We start from the raw sequence: 22,097 nt of genomic DNA, 5'->3' as shown, positions 1-22,097 counted from the left end.
AAGCTGCATGCACAAGTATGTCCTCATCTTTAATTTTGCCTTTCTGTAAAGATGCATTCTGATAGTTTCTCATCACATGATCACATTTTACCTTCTCCAGCAGATCTTAACTGTTTGATCTTACAGATCATGAACATGTAGCTACTCAGTATTTTGTGTTACTGTTCAACATATAGCTAAGTTACTGAACATAATAATGTATAGCAAAATTACCAAACATAATTGAACCCTACTCCAGAAACAGAATGGAGTTTTCTATAATATCATTATATCATTACAGTATTCAATGGTACAAGAACATCACCTTAAGAAAGAATCCATTACATAACTGGAGCATCCCCATTTTACATCTAGAATATTTAAATCTAGAATAAGCACTGAATTTAAAAGCAATCTTCATTTTTCAGTGAAAAATTCCACATACTTCAGGAATGCTTTTTCAAAAGTCTTTACATCACACATCACTTGCATGTTATGAGGACAACTACTGAGTTCAGATGCAGCTTATACACTTTCAGCCCCTTCTTCACAAGACAGGCACTTGCAAAAACAAAACTTTATGATGCAAAGAGATTAACTGACTTGCCTTGCAACACACTGGAGCAGAATTCAGTAGCAGAAAGACAGAATCCACTTCCCTGTCAGGAGGTAACAGCCTAGGCAATGAAGTATTTTTCTCCTACCTGCAATTCCTTGCTTCGCTCACTACACACTTTGGGTTTTTTTTAACTTCTGGAACAAATGAGTCAGCTATCCTATAGTTAACATCCTCTTTTACGACATGACTGGTATATCTTGGGAGCGTGTAGGAACCATGTTTCTGCTTCCCCCTCCAAGTCTGATATTTGCCGTCTCTTCCCCAGTTCCACGTTCTAATTGTCTCTCTTCAGCATCCCCTTCTTACCATCCCAGTTCAGCCCTCACCTAACCAAATCCTATTCTCCCGCCCCTCATACCAGTTTTATTGCTTGGAAACCATACTCGGCCCTCTCCAGATGTCCTAGACTAGATCCCATTTTTTCTCCCAACTCCCAGGTTTCTCATTTGGCCAGTCCACGCTCCTCATCATTCCTTCCAGCTCTCCTCAGTAACGAGGAACTGAAAACAGAGTTCATAATGGAAAAAATGGGCAGCCTTCATGGACAGTTCTACCCGTCCTCAGAAAAGCAGGCAGAACATTTTTCTGAAAAACTGCAAACACCAGTTCCTGTTCTTGCGCTTGTCTACACTCCAAAAATAATTCAAAGGCTGGAGAACTGGTTACAACATGTCTGAAACACGACGTGTGGACAAGATATAAAATCATGTAAACCATGCCTTATAGGAAGAAAAGAGTGGAGGAAAAAAAAAAAGAAAAAAAAAAAAAGATAAAGCATCGTTCTACTATCCTGGAAAGAACCCAGAATTAACAGGAAGTGGCAAACTGTTACAGCCACAAAAATTGGGTACTAAACCAGCAAACAAATGCAGAACCATGATAAAGGAAGGATATTGTATAGGTTCACTAAAAATATGCCACTAAGAAACCCTCTCATACAACAAGAACAAATGTTTAGTTATTTCCAACTATACACCTCTTCATCTCCAAAGTCAATGAAAGCAGAGTCATCAGCTTCCCAGAAATTGAACTACTATTACTTTGGACATTATTTTGCGGTACTTTTGTGGAAAAAATTACTGGTCAGGTAGAAACTTCGCAGATTCTCTCTGAAGACAGTAAATACTAGATTAAAAAATATATGTCACATCTCCAGAAAAAGAGAGACCTAAAATCTCACAGGAGGTTACAAGATTTCTGATTTATTTGCCTGGAAAATGGAATCATTTGATCCATCTGGCACAGAAGGACTTGGAGGAAAATACAGCCCTTTCTTGTGGTATTTGGCAGTCTCATGAAAGGCATTAGAGTTTCTCCACAGATTAGAATGGCTTAGAAACTACTGTCCAGACCACTTCCCGAGAATAAGAGTGTATTTAAGTGGTCAAAAGGCTTTTGATTGCAGAAGGGGAAAGGAATTGTCTACTTTAGGTAGAATTATTAACTGGCCATAGAAAAGGCTAATTTATACCCTTATCGATACCAATTTTTTTTAGAATAAATGAATCACACTGGTTTTATTTAATCTTCACAAACAAGGGCCAAGAAAAGAGGGGGGAAAAGGTCATCTATATTAGCATACAGCTAAATCATACCTGAGCTAAAGGATTAAAAGTGTGATAAATACTACAACAAACCTAAGTATATTGCTTCTCACACTGATGGGAGAATGAGGGAGGGTAGGCAGGCAAGAATTTTTACTTCTCTGAACACTTAGTTTTGAAAATTTTTCTAAGTTTAACAGCATACAACTGTCACAATTACTAGAAGCTAAGAAGATACTTCTCTATTCTCCGGAAATCTAAATGATCATGTTCATCTTGCATGTAATGTCTTACCAGAAAAAAGAAACATCTTGTTGCAGGTAGCTAAAAGAAATGGCAGACAGAAATATTCTGATAACGTTAGAATTTGTCACCCCCAAAGATAAGGCATCTTAAGTCAAGACCTTTTTCCTAACATAGTATAACCGCCTGAAAAAAACCCACCACACTTAGCAGCTGTCAAGCGTGAAGAACTACAGCGCTGAGCCCGTGCGCAGCTGAGCACACGCCTGCTTCGTGGTGCAAGAGGAAGAGTGCTTCAGTCAGAGGACAAGCTAAGCAATGATATAGATTGAGATATATATTCCATATGAGCATTTTTGGGCTCCATATAATCTGTAACAACATACAGTTGGGGTTTACTATGCATTGTACAGAGACATGATTGCCTGCTATTCTACTTCTGATGAAAACAAATTTTAAATTTTCCTTTAAGCCTAGCTAAATATTTACATCTCATTCTTCCCAAAGGAAGAATTTTTAAGTCCAATAAGAAAAAAAACTGTATGAAAAACTGGCTGAATATCATCAAGAAATGCAGTTGTGGTCTTCTCCCTCTTCACCTTCTAAAGGGAGCTTTGGGAACAGGATAAGGATGCATAGTAATTGTTGCTCAAATCAGATATGATTAAGAAAACAGATGGATGCTTAAATATAACACTGATTTTATGCCTAAAAGAAACAGACCAAAGAGAGTTGGAACTACATCTAATTTATTTTTGCTGGCACTGTGGTTTATTTAAAACTATTATGATTCAAGAATAACTGAATCATTCACAAAGTATGCTTTCTATAACCATGTGTAAATATTTGTGCCAAAACTCAAATTTTAAATTAATTCAAATCTCTGCCTTTCAATTGAAAAGCTTCCTAGATTTAACTGTTGTAACTCTCTGTATATTAAACATTTAGGCAGGAAAAAGGTTTTGCAGTAAGTCAAGCAGATTAAGGCAGAGCTTGAAAATAAAAATATTTCAACAGACACAAACTAGTTCTGAAAAAATTAAGGAGTCTTAAGAGATTATATCAAAAACTATTTTTAGATTCCCAGAATGCTCCAACTGAACATAATTAAATTCTTTTGGAATTTAAATAAGCACATTTGTTCAAGAAAAAATAACATAATAACTAAGGTACTTCTCTCCCATAAGAAAGCACAGCCTCAACTGTGTATATATTGCCAGAGCTATAAACTGCTGTTCAGCATGTGCTGACTATGCTCCACTGTAAAAAAAAAAAAAAACACCTACCAAAACACAAACAAAAATCTCCCTTTCAGGTGTGCAGGACCTCCTCTCCAAATGCTGCCCGAATCAGTAATGGCTAAAGTGTTCTCATACATTAGACTCGAAAGCAAAGTTAAGACACTTGTCTTCACTTTTAGGTCTTTTGTTTTGGACGAAACCATATTCCAGGGGCTAATAGCTAGTAGTGGTATTGACTGACCTCGTGGAGGTGAATAGTCTAACTAGCAAAGGCAAGTGAACACTTCTATGATTTCCAGAGCCTCTGCTCTTTAATAATACTTCAACTTTTTCAGGGTAAGAAATGAGGAAACACTAACGTATACTGCAAAATCATAGTTGCTAAACTGACATCAAATACTATAAACTACCAATGTAACCTTCATTGGGCACACAGGCACATTCAACCCATCATCACATGAACAAATCTGGCCCAGAGCACAGACATCCAAATGACTCTAGACAAAGTCAGTCATATTTATCAGGATAGGTGGTTTGTTTGTTTGGTTGGGTTTTTTTTTTCCCCATATCTCCCTCAAAAAAGATGAGGATATAGCAAAAGTCCTAGGAGCCCTGCAAGAAGGTGCAGTAAGGAAGAGGTTAGACTAGACGTAATATAGAACACAAATCCAATTTTCTAAAGTCAAGTTCAGTTGCAAAGAAACAGGGAGCCCCTGTATTAGGGAGCTGGATTCCACCTCTACTACAGTTCCTGAACATTAATATAATTTACTTGTAACATGCAAGGGCACAGTTTTAAGAGGCTGAGCCCTTCAGAAACTGTTTCGACAATGCTTGGCCTATATAAATACAGAACACATTCCTAGCAGCAATTGTTTCGACTGTGGTTTCCAGCTTCAAAGGTGGCAACAACAAATCTTTGTAAAAATCTTATGATAGCTACCAATGTATGAAAACTCATCTGCCTCGGATGCTCAGTGCCACAATGAGTTAGATGCGAAGTGAGCAACTTCAAGAATGCAAATACTGACACACTGTGGGCAGAACAAGTAAAACATGACAATACAGCTGTGTTAGCAAGCACTTGTCCTATTGCGCATGATACATGCTTTCTCTAAAAAGTTTTGGGAGAATTCACGCCAGAAATGATTGGAATTATATAAGCATGACCGAAAACACACAACTATTTTTAATGCCAGTGTATGCTTTCAAATACAGATCTTATCAAGAACTAGGAATAAATCAATTTCACTGACTCAGTACAGACCAGAACAGGTTTTAAAAAGCGAGCATTTATATTCAACAGAAGTTACCTGAGTGAATTCAGAATAGTATTAGTGTAAATCATATAATTAGATATGTATTCCTAGCTGGGATTAACACATCAGTGGTGAAGGGGCTGGATTCTAGTATTCTGTATTTACTCTGTGTCCTTACATAGCCTGCAGTCCTACACATACTGAGCCAATACAGCACCTTGCTGCCCCCGAAAAGGTAACGTCACACTTCCCTAGTCTTTGGACTGCTTAATTCAACCCTCTGAGCATTCACCAAATGCTTCCATTTGTCCCTGACTTGCTAACCCAGCAGAAAAGATCCAGATTTTTTCTTCTTTTCCAGAGTAGTGCTGCCATTTTAGCAAATGAAATTAAGCTTGCTAAGAGATCTAACAAGTGCCAGGGCTGGTATAGGCAGTCAGAATGAGCTCTGGGCAGGATCAAGGAGGAGAGGCCACAGTGAAAACCTTTCCGTTTGTGGATGCAGCGAGTTGTTAAACTGGTTCATTACATCTCAGGGAAAGCACACACCCATAAATAAAATATTAAAAAAAAAAAAAAAAAACCCAAAACAGTCTGCCTGCCTTTTCATCATAAAGGGAAAAAAAAAAAAACCAGACATTGGTTTTCAGATCTCAGGATGAGTTCTGCTGGGATGCTATATGCTGAAGTTATCTTTTTTTGATTTCCAGATGAAAATCTGGATGTCACTAAATACAACTAAATATCCCTGTGTGGTGGTGCACTCACACCCCCTCTTTCTTTCCTGGGCCACTTGTTGATCTGGGCCACGGCCGCTAAACCACTCATTCGCGACACCCTGGTAGTTGGGATTTCTTCCTGGTAGCTTGCTTTCTCACACAGCAGTCTCACTGGAAGGTCAGGCTTCTCCCTTCTCTGTTACCCCAAATCTTCAGCATTTTGCAAGCAAGATTTTAAAACCATTCTCCCCTAATTTTATGCTATGTTTCCAAATCATACTGGTTTTCATTTTTAAGAAGGTGCGTTTTTTCCATCTATGGCAAACACATGAATTCTATTCAAGAAAAATCCATAAAGTGATGAATGAAAAAGCAACCACAAAAAAACTGGCAAAAAAACAAACTGAAGAGAAGCTTACAGCTGAGGAACTAAGTTCAATCATATTATTTTTTCTATTTCTCTCATTGTAATCCACCTGGATTTCAATTTATGGGAAAAAAGGTCAGTTTCTACTACTATAAATTCAACACCTTACACTATATCCCTATCAGCAGACCAATACTCCATATCCTCCAAGTTAGTAAAAGGGGAAAAAAAAAAGTTTACCTGGAACCCATTTAATCTCCATTCCTATATCCTTTTCTTCCTGTTTTTTCTCTTTTTCTTGGATACTTTGCAAAAGTTCTCTGTACTTGGCAATTTGTTCTTCATCGTCTTTTTGGCTTTTCCTGGGTTTGTCATCTTCCATTTCATGAGCTACATCACCACCTAGAAAGAGAGAGTAAAGCTATCATAGACAGCCTCAGGAAAGTGATCAATTGAAGTTAATGATTAGGAAACACACCTAAGGCACATACATTGTTTTTTAGAAACAATCTAAAATATTTTCATCTATTATTCCCCCAAAGAGTAACCGGTTTTAGAATTCCCCTACTTAGATGAAACAAAAATAGTGTCTGAAAAGACAAAAGAAAATTTGTCCAGCAAAGGAAATCACTGATTGGTCAAAGCATTCTTTATTGCACTTTAAAATCATTAGTTTCATAATCCCTTACAGCAGGGTAGTACCTAAATCTTAAAATATAGTTGTGTCAAGCATTTCGAAAATAGAGTGCTACATTTTAACAAATAAACCTTGCAAGATCTGTAACAGAGATAATTATTCAATGCCTTAATCTTGAGTGACTTGCTGAATTAACAAATGAAGCAAGAAGGAAAGAGGTTTTTTCCTTCCTTTTTTTAAAAAAACACAATTACAGTGCAACTTACAATAAGCTTTTAAACAAATGTTGCAGAGAGAACAGGCTTTTAAGGCTTTAAAGACGCTGCAGCTCCTTGAACTGTTGAAAACGAGGTTTGGGGCAGGCTCCTTTTTTCTTTTTCTCTGGCTTAGCAGTAAAGCTGTACTTCCTACAGTACCGAGTTGCATGAATAACATAACTGATGTCTAGAAAGGCAGACCGCAGTTGCAAGTTAACACAGAGTAACCTCTGTCTTTGGCTAAAACTTAGGTGTGACACTGTTGTTCTTTTCCACATCCCATCACCGCAAGAAGCTGGTTGTTGGCTGGGAGCAGAAATCTTTACTGTTCAGTTAATTGCAGCTGCTTTTCCACTTTCCTCATCGGTAGCTGGGATCTCCTAAAAGGAAAGCATCTGCTCACACAGCAAGCAAAAGGTTTTCGGTTTTGAAGACTGAGAAGAAAAATAAGCCATTTTGTTTTTTCTTCTTCCTGGTATCACGAGAAATGAGAAGTAAAGCTACACTGGATAGGAACTGGATAAATAAGGGCTACTGATTTGTATTTATGACTGGTTTTGCTAATTTTGCTAGGAGAAATTGAAGTGGCAATGCATACTGTCATACTCTCTCATTCAGATAAAACATGCTTTTCTTTTGTCAGATGTTCAACATCGCCTTCAAAAAACCCTTAAGAGCCTTTTCATTCTGTAAGCAGATAAAGAACACTTGACAACAGCTGCAAGAAAGGAAAATGAGCTGAATATGTTCTCAAAGTTTGTTCAGAGTTCAAATAACCTTGTCACTAGCTTTCAAGTATCACGTTGTATTGCACAACATGAGGAACCACTTTCTGACGGATACTAAGGCAGTAATGCTTTCTGCCAATAGCTTGTTCAAAGACTTTTTGAACAAAACACAAACAAAACAAAAAGTTCTGGTGCATTAAGAGCTGCACTGCAAGAGAAATACAATTAAGAGAAAAAAAGCTTAACCTGTGAAGGAAGAAAATGCAAAAGCAGATGAAATTTAGAGTAAAAAATACAAGTATATTCTTCATTTTTTTGAAAGGAGAGTAGTAACAGAAGTGCTAAAAGAACTAAGAAGAAAAAAAGTTAAAATCCCGAGGCAGGTCAGAAATATTCCAGTACAATAGTTTGTAGGGTTGGTTTGTTTTTAAATGCTGTAATTCATCAAAAACATAAACAAATGCAGAGGCTTGATATATTAAATTGTTGATTGGCAGCTATGTTAGCTGAGATCACATTCTTGTAATCACAGTGTTTTGAAGAAACAGCATTTTTAGTTTAGTAAGATTATCTTGCAATGGCTGAGTAGATGATTCCTTTTTTCTGTGGTTTTTTTTAACTCAGCCTTACAAACTAAAGAGAGTAGAAAAATTATAGCAGACACAACATTTGACAAAAGGTCTGCTGCAAAGCTGAATTTCTTTTAAAAATGGAAAGATAAAATTCCCCCTCGTGATGTAATGGCACACCAGAAAATTCAGCTAGTGACCTGGACGCTGATGGCCATACCATAAAAATACACTAACTGTCTCAATACTATCCAGGGCAGTTACTCAAATTCAGACACCAAAAAACCCTACAATGCATGTAGACCCGCAGAATTAAAAATAAAAAGCTCTACACTCCAGCATTCAAGAAGCAAGTCTGAGGTAGAGGTTATTGCACTGTACTACAGCATGATATGAAAAATAAAATGCGTTGACCTCAGTCTTGAGCCAGAAAATAGCGACGAACAAAGAAAAACTTTGAGTTTTAACCCTGCTTTCCCACATTCTCAGCACTCTGAACAAGAAGTTGTGCAAATCCCATTAATTCACCCAAATGATAATAAAAAAGGAAAAATTTAGAATTCAAGGTAATCAAAATAAGCTTATTCAAAGCATATCACAGTAGACATCTTTCTGTAAAATATTTTTCAGGGAGAAGACAGATACTGGCGGATGAGAATGTGAACAGATAATACATTAATGGTAAGCATTACATTCTGGCTTTTTTAGGTTTTGTATTTTTTTCAGGTCAGGGTAGTCTAACCACTTCCATGGTGTGCACTGGATGCAGTTTTTAAAGCTCACTTTGCAAAACAGGTGACTGTGGTTGCCGCAGCCTTTAAGCACCTGGCTGCGCATGAGAGGTGACGGAGCATTCCTAGAACCACGCTTCTGAGCCAGCCAGATGTAAGCCAAGATCCACACGCTTGCAATCAGAGCTGGCTCCTGTCTACTCATTTCCGAGTAGGGACACACTGGCCTGCAAAAGCACACACAGACATGTTCTTCAATTCTAAGTTACTGGACACCTTCAACAGCTTCTATGAACTTTTGAAAAGGAAAGCTGAGACGACCCTTGTTCCTGGCCTTCCAAGCACTTTTTTTTTTTAAATTAAAAAACAAACCCAACACAAAAAAGTATCCAACACCTGCATCAGTTATATCAAGCTTCTGATGCTTCATAGAAAGAAAATAACCAGGTTGTGGTATTTCTATTCTGTCCCATGAAATTCCATCCAGGCTTGGCTAAATCATAAACTGCTAACTCCTCTTGCTAGCTTGTTTCCTTCGGAAATATTTTAGCGATATGCCAAAACTAACCCAACAGAAATATCCTAAAAACTTGGATCCTTGTTACTGTCACAGCAGCAGTAATGCCTGAGAGTGTGCAAAACAGCTATACAGGAATAAGGGACAAAAGCTAACCCAAATAATATCCTATTCAATGCATTTTATAAACACCCACTGGATTCAGGGACAATATTAAACAATTGCATGTTCTGTGGCTGTCACCTTCCAGTTCTTAGCCTTCCATAATAATTCTAGCAAATATAAACACATACGAATACTGTTCATTCTTAAGACAACAAGGAGGACAGTACCGTCATGTGATAAAATGTTAAAGATGCATTTAAATTTATATATGTAATCAGTTATCGCGCCAAACAGATTTCAAAATTGTAAAAAGATTTAATAAATGGTCTGATTTTATTTAACATTAATCACTAAAAATAAGATTAGCAGCATTATTAAAAAAAGTAAAACTCCACCCAGCAACTTCTCCTTCCCAACAACAACATTTTCTTTCTCTACAATTGTGCACCTCCGGCATTGGTGCAGCAGCACAAAACAAAACTTCTACTGTCTTTATAGAGTCTTGTATTTGGAAGCCCAATACCACAAGAGACCGTGCTCCTCGCTCAGACTCCTACTGTGGAGAGCAGGGCTCTACTCAAAGTTCCCCACAAGCTTGTCAGTGTTCAAGAAGTGTTTGGACAACTCTTAGATATATGGTTTAACTTTTACATTGCCCTGCATGGAGTCAGGACTTGGACTCGATGATCCTTGTGGATCCCTTCCGACTCAGGATATTCTATGATTATAGCATCAGGAACAGCTAATTAAAAATACACTGAAAAAAGTATTTTGTTAAATAGTCTTTTCAGGTATTCTGTGTGGCTGTGCAAAGCAGAACAGCGGAAAAGATGTTGCTCTTGCAAAGATAAAAAAACAGAACAAAAGCTTAGGCATAAAAACCATAACGCTTCATTTGAAGCATCATTTAAAACGCCAGACACTAAATCACTGGTGCTCATGGTCATAGCAATCATGGGTTGGATTTGATGCACACCACAAACACTTCCTCACTGGAACAAATGCATCCAAGTTACACAAAACTCAGAAGCAATGTAAAGGAGATACTTTGCGCTATGAACCACGACATACCAGATCACTGAAATACTTGCCATTACAAAACTGTTGTATAATAGTAATAGTAACATTTATGACGCACATATTTTAAGTTGAAAAATTCCATAAAAAACAGATTAGAACAGGCCAAGAAAAACCTGTTTATAAATAAAACATTTTAATAAGTTAAAAAAAAAAATGAATAAAAGTCCAGGACATTTTTTTCCTTCTTATCACACTCCTACATTTCCATTCAAGCAGCTGACATTGATTTTTCCCATTTGTGCATAGCGCCACATAATTCTGCTGGATGGAATCCTGTTTTGTATCACATAACTGAATGGATAAAAGATCAGGAACACATTGAAGACATAGCAACATTAATTCCTCTATTAATAACTTACTTTTCAAAACATCATTAGAATCTAGACGTTTCCGGGTTTAAAATTTATTCGTGTGGTAAGATTAGTTAAGGTCAATTTCTTTTCCTTCCCAGCAACAGAAGTTTACTTTTCAAAATTTCTGAAGTGTTGCTCACTTATAGATGTTCGCTTTCATCACCACCCTATTACAGATGCTATTCTTTAACATAGCGGTAGTCTTGTACATAATAAGATGATGGAAATGCTTTCCTCTGCATCTACTGCTCCCGTTTAGATACTTTACTAAGCATTACTAGAGAAACTAAAGCTCACAGAGGTGCAGTTTGTAAGTGCGTTTTTATGTAAGATGAGAAACAAATGGACATTAACCCTGCCAAGATATTGCCAAGCCGAGGCTGCTGCCAGAAGATTTCCCAACTCTATAACCAGAAAAATCTGTAATGTTCTTTTGCACGCTCCAAACTCATCTCTGATTGCAACAACCTGCTTTAATGCAGTATAAATCAATTTTAACATCTGTTTGAAAGACCCGATTAAGGCTTAATGACATTTTCTTTGCCTTGTAATTTAGACTATATATATATTATTATTAAGAGCAGACTGAATTTTAGAGTGAAAACAAGCGAGGTAATTCAGGAATTTACATGTTGGTCCACCATACACAGAAGATTTACGTACCTTATGAAGTTAGATGACATTCTCTTTATATTCTTAAGAAGTTATGTGAATCAAAAAGCATTTGAAAGATGTTACTACTACACTCTAAAGTTCCCTTAAATATGTTCTGCTGCTTCCCTTTCCCCTCGCTATATAAGACCTACAGCTTAGGAGTACCAGAAGGCCCATAGCACAGCTTTTCTCCGCTGCCATTCACGCTCCCCTGGTTACCCAAGAAGAGCTACTGCTGGAGCGAAGAAGCTCTGCACAATCTGCATCTCCCTCAGGACCTTCTAAGGTCTGGAGTGCATTCAACACCCTGCCTAGGCCATTCCAACAAGCACAGTCTTAGGGCAGCTTCTTCTGTATCTCCTTGCCTTGCAGAGACTTTAGTATGTGTATAGAGCACCATGAAGAGGACAAAACACTCTATTAACCTATAAATAGATTTCTGCAGTAAGCATTGTACCTAATTCATTTAGTCATTAACCACATCGCATTTCAAACTAGGACTTTTCCTCTGAAAAGGAAGCACCTCCAGTTCTACTGAAAATAATTTTATCTCAGAAATGAAGAGATTAAAGTAGGTATTGCCAAACTTGACAAAGAAATGTTAAGGTACCCTGAAAAAAAGATAGAGAGGGGTAGGAGGGGGAAAAAAAAAAAAGGGAAGAAAATGATTTTACACTCGGAGGTGCAAGCTCCTATTTAGAAAGGAGCTATTCAGGGGCTCAAACATTAGGATAACTCTTAATCACCTACCATTTGGTAACTTTTGATCAGTGTTACTCAGACTTCACGGAAAGGCAGCAGATCTTCATTCAACATTGAATGAACAGAATAGCTACCACATTCTCTACATAAATCATTCAAATATATGATGAAAAGCAACTTTTAACAGATTTATCCTACCAGCAGTAAAGAAAATAGGCCATGATTTAGATGACCTGTGATCTTGCTACTTGAAATCACTCAAATTATAATCATTATACTTGGCTTAATCAAACATTAATTACACCAGGTAAAGAGATTTTGCAGTACAGAAATGAAGACCAGAAAGCTGTTTTAAAGCTAGGGTGATAATACTTAAGTCAAACTCTCACTAACGAATCTTTTAAGTAAGCTGTAACTCCAAATTCAGCTAACGTACTTTGTCTTCAAAAAGAGTGTAGTAATTTTGGGGTCATACTAGTCATATTATTTATTTGGAGAATCAGAACCAGGTTTGCATAATGAATCTCAACTGTGGCTTTAGAGATACCATTTTAAAAACTTGTACATGTGTTTACTTATCATGTATAAAGTACACTGGAAAAGTACATTTAACTCAAACAAACAAAAAAAAGAAATAAAGAAAAAAGGAATGTCAAGTTCCAGTAAATTTAAAGAACTCTACAGCTTCCACGTTAACATGCCGAACTTATGAATCTTTTCAAGAAAATTTTTGGCATCTGTCAATCTGTCAATGTTCTGTCACCAATCCATTTATTTCCTAATTGAAAAGAGCGAATAAAAAATACTAACGTGCTCACCACCAATTTCCCTCCACCTTTAGGTCACACACACAAAAAGTAACTATATGCCACTTTTGGAGATGTTTAGCTCTGGAGGAAAGGTAGGTTACTTTCACAGTAGAACCTGACCACAGCTTTTATACAACGAGCATCATATTGTCCCTGTAAAAGACGACATTCGAAGCATTTTCTAAAGATATGGATTTACATATTTAAATAACTTGTGTTCAAAACACTGCAGCATGTGTGTGACTTTGTGGACAGCATTTATTCACGTAAGTACCTTGCTGCTGTTCTTCCTCTTCTTCACTAGACGAAGCCAAATAAGCTTGAAAATCCATGTCAAGAAGTTCCTCTTTTTTAAAAGTTCTGCTAAGTGACATTACTCGTTCATGATCTGTCTCATCCCATGTGATATCTACCTGAAAAATAAGAATGCCACTTGTAGAAGCTGAAACGCTAAAATTAAACAGTGTAACTCTGTCTTTTTAGGGAAAACTGATACCTTCCATTTAAGAAGCAATGTAAACCTGTTACTAATATTCTCTACAACAATCAGCTATAATAACCATTTACTAAAATAAATTTAATTACAACTTTCTGCAATTTGTTCTACAATGAGTTTCAAGGAGTTTTAACTACATGAAAGAATGAAGAAGTCTCCTCATGCACTGAAGGGTTCTGTAACAGCAGGTCACACAATACGAAATCTCTGTAAGCCAAATTTCTCTTGTGGCAACAGACAGTGGTGTTGAAGTAGCCACCAACTCCTCTCCTCTCCTATTCCAGCAGCAACTCATTCCTGGAATCACGCGTGGATTGCAGTGGGGACAATGAAAGAGTTTGCGAAACTGCACCCTCAACCAGAAGGTAAAACAGATCTGACGGAAAATGATTCAGCAGAAATTACTTATTTCTCAACTAATCACTTCTCCAATCTGGTTCACTTCATGGCCAGATGGAAGTTCTGGCTGTCACATAAGACAGAGTAGGATTGAATAGCTACAAGGATGGGAAGCAACTGTTTAAGCCTGGCACTACCACCAAAAAGGCTCTTACTGAGCTACACACAAATACCCATTTTAGGCAAATTAGAAGATTTAACTGTGACTAACAAAGTAATTCCATGTGCAGTTTGTAATAGAGGTATAATGAGGTCAAAATGTAGTATTTAATTTGTAACAAAGAAGCCAAATCTCTCTTAAAATCTGAAACTCGAGCTTATTTATGGGATTCCAACTTGTGGCTCCATAACATGCTTACATCTTTTAATATGTTTGATGTCTTTATTTTGAAATGGTGAAGATAATCAGTAATCTTTTCTCCACTACTTATATAATTTATAAGCTGACAATAAAACTAAACAAATTAGAAAAACATTAAAAAAACGTAAAGATACCTTTGATGTTCCCATAGCAGCAGCAGATGTGAAGTACTTTGGCTTATATACAGCTACGTTCACTTCTGAGGCTACATCTTTTGGCTTATCATCAAATGTAACGTTATCTGGAATAAATCTTAATGGCAAATAAAACATGTTATTATTCAAATACACTGGAAAATTTCATAGTATAAACAGACCAAGCTTTTTCTGAGTATGGTACATCAGCACAAAAGAATTTGCTAAAGTAAAAACTTGGTAAGCCTGAAAAGGAAACAAAAGAAAGGGACAAGTACTCCACATATGTAAGATTAACTGTCTGGCTTCTGCACAGCTATTCCACAGGTTTTCCATGTAGAACACCACCACGTTGCGGAAGTAAACAACTAAACAACTTTCAGTCTGGTATTAGCAGGGCAGGGGTGGTTTTTTGGGCGTTTTTGTTTGTTTTAAGAATCATCTTTTCAGGAAGCTCAGTATTAAAAATTCAAAAGAAAAAAGTGAATAAAATAGAATTTGGAAATAGATAAATAAAAAAATTCAAAACATTTTAGGAAAGCCTGGTACATCTTTGACATTACAATCAGTAGGAAAAAAAAATATTAAAAAGACTGAAGTCACGTGTAACAAAGGAAGAAGTTAGATAAAATACCAACCCTTTGTACACTACATGAGAAATTATGTGGGTTTGTTTTTTTTTTTAAAATCATTGCAAATGTGATCTGATGAATACTATTCAACATTAAAATTTAACAAAGTAGAAGATTAGGAAAAGCACTGGAGAATTTTAAACAGCTGTGTCTGTTGTAAAACATTATCTTTCCGTGTTTAAAGGCATGAAAAGTTACATGTTCATTTGGCAGAGATCATCTTCTCCAAACCAGTTCAAAGCAAATGAACTAAGTTCCTCTAGAAAATGATTCAAAGCAAAAAACTTATCTTTCTCTGACTTCCAAGAGTGCCCATAACACAGGCCCTAGCAGACAAAGCCAGCTTCTGTCAAAACTTGTTATGATTTAGTAACTCCTCTTCTGCTCAGACTAGAAGGCTTTTTCGTAACAAAAGGAAATACTAACAATAAAGCACAACTATAATTTAAGATTCTTTCTTTCCCAAAATGTGACTTTTGAAATATTAGAGCTTCCAGCTCATTCACAGAGGCTAGCATAGTAATCTATTGCAACTTCATGACAACAGCAGCAATATTCTTGCCCTGTGGTAAGCAATCCTGAAAAAGAGCCACTTCTGGACCCTTGGGGAAAGAAAACAAAAAAAGAAAAAAAAAAGCAACAGTATGTTGTTCTGTTTTCTAAACCCTACGACTTTACTTAATTGTACCAAAAGGTTGCAGATGCAACCAGAGTATTTTACCTGACTTCTCTGAGAATAATCTCTTTATGCAGAGGTCCTCTCAAACTTTCCATATTCCACTAAAAATGCTCAAAAAGAAGAAAAAAGAATCAAAGAGAAACCTAACAACTCACTGGATGCCTAATTTATTTACATATATCATTTTGGTTACAGAATAAAGACAATATAGTTCACTCCAAATTATTTTAAATTGGCTTTAATTCTCCCTCCTCTCCCCGGCCCAACATGTAAAAAAGTCACCACTGGAGTTACCTCAGGTCTATAAAAGAACAGCTACTTTCAAATTCCAGTCCATCGCATTCCTCATATATTTTATTGGCTGTTTCAGGAGAATCACATTCTACAACTGCATAGAAGTATTTCAGTCGCTTAAATTGATACTCCCGCAGTTTTTCCCTATAAAGCCTGCAAAAGTGGAAAACACCACAATCAAGTGAGCTGCTTTAACAACTTTTCATTTGCAAAATATTTTAACTCAACTCATTAAAAATATGCACCATTCAAGCATTCTCCTATTCTTATAGTAAGATTACATGTTAAACAGCATGAAGTTTCACCGGTATCTATTCAGTTTTACTCACGTAAAAAGACTGATTATTAAGCGTACACTTTCTGTATCTGACTCTGTTCCCACAGGCATTGTAAGGTTAGAGTCTTGTGTAAGGCATAGAGTAGCATCTCTGTATGCCTCTGTGCAGGCTACAGAAAGAAGCATTTAATAGTTCCTATCAAGTTGTTTGCAATTATCCTGGCTATTAACAAGGTTGGTGAAAAGGATGTTCATACATAAGGGTACATGTTAAGAACGTAAGAGAACATGGGAGATTGTACGGACATGATTCCAGATCCTCATGCTAGAGAGAGGCAGTGTAGGAGCAATAAGTAAGAAAGCGGTATGGGCGAGGAAAGGAATCAGGATACTAACTTGGGTAGCACAGGTGGTGGTGGTGTCATAGAAGATGACAGCAAGAGAAAAAGAAAAGCAGAAAAGAGATTGAGAAGTGGATGAATTGGTGGAAGGATGCAGGAGAGAGATCGCAGGGCTGAGGTTCTGTCCCGTGAATTTGAAGGATACATGCGCAGGTGTCACTGAGGCACCTCCAGGATATCTGGATTTCTGTTCGTTGTATTCCAAATGCTCTAGAGCCCACTGAGCAATAGATGCAATGCTTCAGGATGCACCTTGGTGCACACAGTGAAGCTGACTTGGGAATACGCTGTGAGTGCATCATACACTTCCGGGATGCAGTAGAGACTTTCTTCAAAGGGATCTGCACTTATTTTAGAAACATCCAGATTTTCCAAATATAGGGCAGTCCAGCGGGATGTATTACACAGAAGTGGCCCCAGTCAGGCTGCCAAACATCTAGAAATTCTAGAAAAATATAAAAGCAAAACCTCTCCAGTTCCATACAGAAAAGACTTTCAAGCAGAACAAAAGGAAAAAAAAACAAAGACATGCCTGAAGAAGCCTGGACAATGGTAGGCCTGATGAGCTCAGCCTAGTAAGGCAGGGCTGCTGCTGGTGGCATTCAAGAAACCTTAATCTGGGAATTCGTGGCCTAAGTTAAGGTCCCTGTTGATTACGCAGATAAAAATTTTGAGAGGAAGCAACAAAGGGAGTTTACTGCATGAATGGCAATTTGTAGAGGAGAAATGCTATGTTAAGCTCTCCACACATTTGTTCTATTTATTATTCCAATGAGCTACATAATAAAAATTTTGAACTCTCTTATCAAAAAACAATTCTTCTCAAGTTTCATCATAATGCATTTATTCAATGCATTGACAATGAACCAGGGCCAGCTGTAAAACATTCCTTGAAAAAGCTATAAAATTAAGGCGTCCACAGGAGACTTTCACATATGAACTTTTGGAAACAGGAGTTGATCAGGATTTTCACTGAGAATTAGATGTATTATATCTCTTATTTGAAGATAAAGTTAATACCCGTCATTCTCTGTGGTATTCTCTGGAAGATCAAATAGTTCCACAGGTCCTTTTTTTTCTTCCTCTTTCAATCTCTCTTTTCCAAACTCCGAAGGATAAATCTACAAATAGAACAACACAAAAGTAAATTTTTAACTGTAGCGGCATAATGTACACCAACTAAGAAAAAAGATCTCACCAAGCCTTTTAGACTTTATGGGTTTTATCTAAAATTAGTAAAGGGATCAATTCCAGCAAATAGAACAACACAAAAGTAAATTTTTAACTGTAGCGGCATAACGTACACCAACTAAGAAAAAAGATCTCACCGAGCCTTTTAGACTTTATGGTTTTTAATCTAAAATTAGTAAAGGGATCAATTCCACAAACCTTAATACCCTCTTAATTTTAATTTACAGAAAAGACAGTAGAATAAACAAACTGCCTGTTAGGAATGAGAATATTTTGAGAAGATGGAGAACAACAGGAACCCTGACTTTGTTCATTTCACTGTGGCCCTTTTCAGAAAGGGGTATTTGACTATTTCTCGGAAAGCTGGAGGCAGACACTAAAAATGGAAAAATATAACTTAACTGATCAGAATTCGACCAGTTTTTTAATAACTCAAAAGCGGTAAAAACCAACAAGTGTTGTGCAATGGTAAAAGGGGTTGGAAGGCATTTAGAAATAGCCAGGTTTAGGGTTGGCTTATCTACCATAAAGACCACTGAAAATTAAACTAGCCAAGAAAATGTAGTCTCCCCCTACTGTGAGAACTTCGCTATTAGGCTCAGAAAAACAGCACTTAAAACCAACCTCATAAATACGAGAAGTTAACAGCTTCGGGATCTAACTCTACCAAATACATGCCCATTGCTGAAAAGCAGCACATGTCTATTTCTAACACAGCAAGTTAAATTGCAACACAGTTTCTCAGTTATCATGTCAATATCTCTTTTGGTTCTCCACAGAACTGTCTTACCTGTCTTTGTTCTTATCTTGTAGTTTTTTTTTTTTTTAAAAAAAAACAGTAAAAGCCAGTACCTCTTTTAGAAATCAGGTCTTACCTTAACAGAAAATACCGCTCCTCCTTTGGGCGTGAAAGAATTGAATAAAGCCAGCAAATCCTTAGCCTTCAACCTATCCCAATCCATATTACAAACTGCCAATCTACTTGTAATCTGAACAGAGAGAAAAAAAGAAAGGGACATAAAGTTCATAGGTTTAATTCCTGACTGCTATGGGGAATACACAATTCTCTAGCAGCTATCCTTGGGAAAAACCAAAGTCAGCAACAAACTCTGCTGAAAAAATAAAAGAAGCATTTTCCTCAACAGTTTGTATCACTTAAACTAGCAAAGGTCAGAAGCAGCAAGCACCGGAGCAGATAAAAAGGACATACATAGTGAAGCACCACAGAATGGACTGCACCAACCACAGATTTAGGACTGCAGTTACAACATCAGCACTTAGGATTTTGTTATCATCATATGGTTAGTCACAATAGCAACTAGTATCACAGTATTGTAACAGCACTAGAGTACTGTGATTTCTTACACACAAATTGTGCTCAGTTTTAAAGTCCTGCTTCATTATCTAATGATTTCAAACCCAGTAGTGAACAAAACCAGTACTATTTAAATTCTGGAATTTCTGAAAAGCTCGATTCTGTTTGTTCTTTCACTTATAGATAGCTTATCTACCTATAGGTAAGCCTCTGCTTAGAGGGAAGGGGAGACACGAGTGAAAATTGCAAGTCTCTCATTCTCAGCCAATTTCATCATCACTTGCATTCTATAACTAAAAGGCTGAAAAACCTTTATGAAAAATACTTTCACAAACTGTTTCACAGATGAAGGTCCGTAATTAACTCATAACAGCGTACATTTCTGAGCTTGTCATGTAGCAACTTTTCACATGCAAAGTATTGTTACCTCATCTCCACGAGGGGCATCTTTATCTAGCTCGCGCCATGAATGCTCTATCTCTGGCTCTTTTGGAAACAGGTCATTTAAATCCTCATCATCATCTGAGCTCGTTTCAATGTTCCCTATGCCTCTAGCTAGATCAGGCCCACTATCACTTTCTTCATCATCTTCTGAATCACTGTCTTCTTCGCCTGTTTCCCCATCGTCTTCTGGCTCCTCTTCCTCGCCTGTTTCCTCATCATCTTCTGGCTCCTCTTCCTCACCTGTTTCCCCATCATCTTCTGGCTCCTCTTCTTCCGATTCTGCATATTCAAAAGCATCACTTGCAGAAATTTCTTCCTCTAATTGGCTTTTACTAATGTCACTTTGATCACAGGTGCTTGTGCATACAGTCACTGAAAGACAAATATTAAATATCTATTTTTATGTTGGAATTATATATGATCGTCTACAAAGAGGAAAAAACTCAGGTTTTCTTCATACAGATTTACAGAACCCTGAAATGTGTAACGATGCAGGAACAAATTACACCAGAGAAGTGCAAACAACATAAATCATCAGCATCGCCTCTTCAGCTTGTCTAATCTAATCTAATCTAATCGCTCTTTAGGCCCACAATTGTATTATCAATCTCAAACTCTAATGAAATATTATTCTGCTATCCTATTTATATGTACAGAATCAACACGTAGAAATCAGATTTCAGTAATGTAGGCTATATGCATGCACAAGCAATATAAAGAAAGCTTTTCTTCAAGTCACCTGTTCTCTCTAATGCCCTCTAATATTAATGGCTTGATACTGCCATCCTTACGCTTTCAGTCCACAAGCGTTGATATGCTGAAGTCTTCATGGTAACACACCTTATATTTGCTATTCAGCTTGATAAATATAGTAGCCTATACGCTATGGTACATTTTACTTTTCTAACTAACCAACAATTTCAGCTTCAGCAATTAAAAGGACATGGAGGTTCACAATCTTACTGAAGAATCAGCACTGATTCTATAAAGAGCTGACCAGCTCTGATTCTTCAGCAATGCTGAATCTGAGTCAGTCAGCTATTTTATGACTGATCATGCAAAAGATCTTCCATGGATAAAACAAAAGCAACAACATCCAAGTAAACATCACTGAATTCTACTTGTTATTTGAACAACTAACCTGATTCTTTTATTCCTCCTCCTAGTGAATGGTCCCTCCTGGGAGCTTTAACCGATTTAGTACCACTTGGTTGTGAAGACTTTTGCTTGTTTTGAATTGAAATTGATCTTCCTCCTGATGCATCTCCTTGCTTGTTTTCCCCTTTGTGTAAAAGGCCCTTGTTTCCCCTAGAGCGATCAATCTCTTTTGCAGTTTTCTTAGAGTCCTCTTTCAAGTTGAATTTAGATGTAATTTTTTGTCCTTCATTTTTAAGGTCACCCAGTTTTGTCACCGCTTCACGTGTTTGGTCCACCCCTTGTGTGTTTATTTTGCTCTCCTCCCTAGGGAGACCAGCAGCAAGTAGTTTTGCAGAATCTGCTTCTCCTTTACGTTTAGGTTTTTTTTTCTTTATTTTCTTTTCAGTATGTTCTTTACTATCATCTTCTGAAAGATCAGAGTCAGATTCTGACAGGGCATAAAATTTCCTGAGGTTCTCTGTAGAAGTGTAGTTAATGGGGCGACCTCTTTTATCCACTGTGTATTTCAGCTTAAACTTCTTGTCATGAAACATAGCTCGGAATCGTTTGTCAATCTTGATTTTACGTTCTTTTTCGGGCATCTCCCAAAATCTGGGATCCCTAGTAATGCAGCTAAACCGCCCATCGCTCAGTATTTCCTCTTGGGATGACATTTTTGATGCCGTTGAAGACTCGGACATCTACAATATGGGGGGGGAAAAAACTACTTCTGATTAAAAAACTGATGAACATACATTTAGATAGGTAATTGAAAAAAAATAAAGAATTAAGCAAAGTTAGATTTCTAACCTATACCTAAAAAGTTCTTTCCAAAAGCACATACAGCAATTTAAATGAGTCACAAATAATCCTGTAACTACCACAGTCTAGACCACCCATCTTGGCTGCCTCTGATAACGGATATACAGCTAGAAAGACCATACCGGCTGCAGATATAGCCTTAAATGGTCCCCTATCAATCCCGAACACAACCTCAAACAGTTTCACCGTCAGCCAGCCCTCCGACTCGTGCTTCCCACAGGACTCGTATATTCCACGTTTTAAAGCGCCAGCCAGGAACGAAGTCAGCAAGAGCACGAGTGTTTTGGCGAGCTCAGGCCAGTGCCAGCGGCAGCTCCGGCGCCGGCAGAAGCTCAGCGCGGCCCAACAGCAGCACGGCTGCACCACAGCCTTCCCCCAGGCGCCCGCTGCCCTGCGCCGACC

At 37.4% G+C, this 22,097-nt stretch overlaps 1 protein-coding gene across 2 annotated transcripts in view; it reads right to left on the bottom strand.

Moving 5' to 3' along the window:
• ESF1 (ESF1, nucleolar pre-rRNA processing protein, homolog (S. cerevisiae)) overlaps positions 1 to 21,574 on the bottom strand; it is a 32,334-nt gene extending 10,760 nt beyond the window's left edge. The window contains exons 1-9 of one of the 2 annotated variants that reach the window (XM_009585607.1): positions 20,878 to 21,574; positions 19,977 to 20,108; positions 19,720 to 19,940; positions 18,853 to 18,966; positions 17,807 to 17,907; positions 16,109 to 16,261; positions 14,504 to 14,621; positions 13,388 to 13,526; positions 6,212 to 6,373 (exon numbers count right to left, since the gene is read on the bottom strand). In XM_009585607.1, the coding sequence (XP_009583902.1) occupies positions 6,212 to 6,373; positions 13,388 to 13,526; positions 14,504 to 14,621; positions 16,109 to 16,261; positions 17,807 to 17,907; positions 18,853 to 18,966; positions 19,720 to 19,940; positions 19,977 to 20,108; positions 20,878 to 21,574 (1,837 nt within the window). Of the gene's footprint in view, positions 1 to 6,211; positions 6,374 to 9,653; positions 9,663 to 13,387; positions 13,527 to 14,503; positions 14,622 to 16,108; positions 16,262 to 17,806; positions 17,908 to 18,852; positions 18,967 to 19,719; positions 20,109 to 20,877 lie in introns of both variants that reach the window. The other variant, XM_009585606.1, reaches the window with a different exon arrangement.
• Between the last annotated feature and the right edge of the window lie 523 nt (positions 21,575 to 22,097).

The sequence above is a fragment of the Fulmarus glacialis genome, unplaced genomic scaffold (assembly GCF_000690835.1).
Source record: "Fulmarus glacialis isolate BGI_N327 unplaced genomic scaffold, ASM69083v1 scaffold26599, whole genome shotgun sequence".
Taxonomy (NCBI): domain Eukaryota; kingdom Metazoa; phylum Chordata; class Aves; order Procellariiformes; family Procellariidae; genus Fulmarus; species Fulmarus glacialis.
The sequence above is the reverse complement of the archived record's forward strand: the minus strand, read 5'-3'. Positions and strand labels throughout refer to the sequence as shown.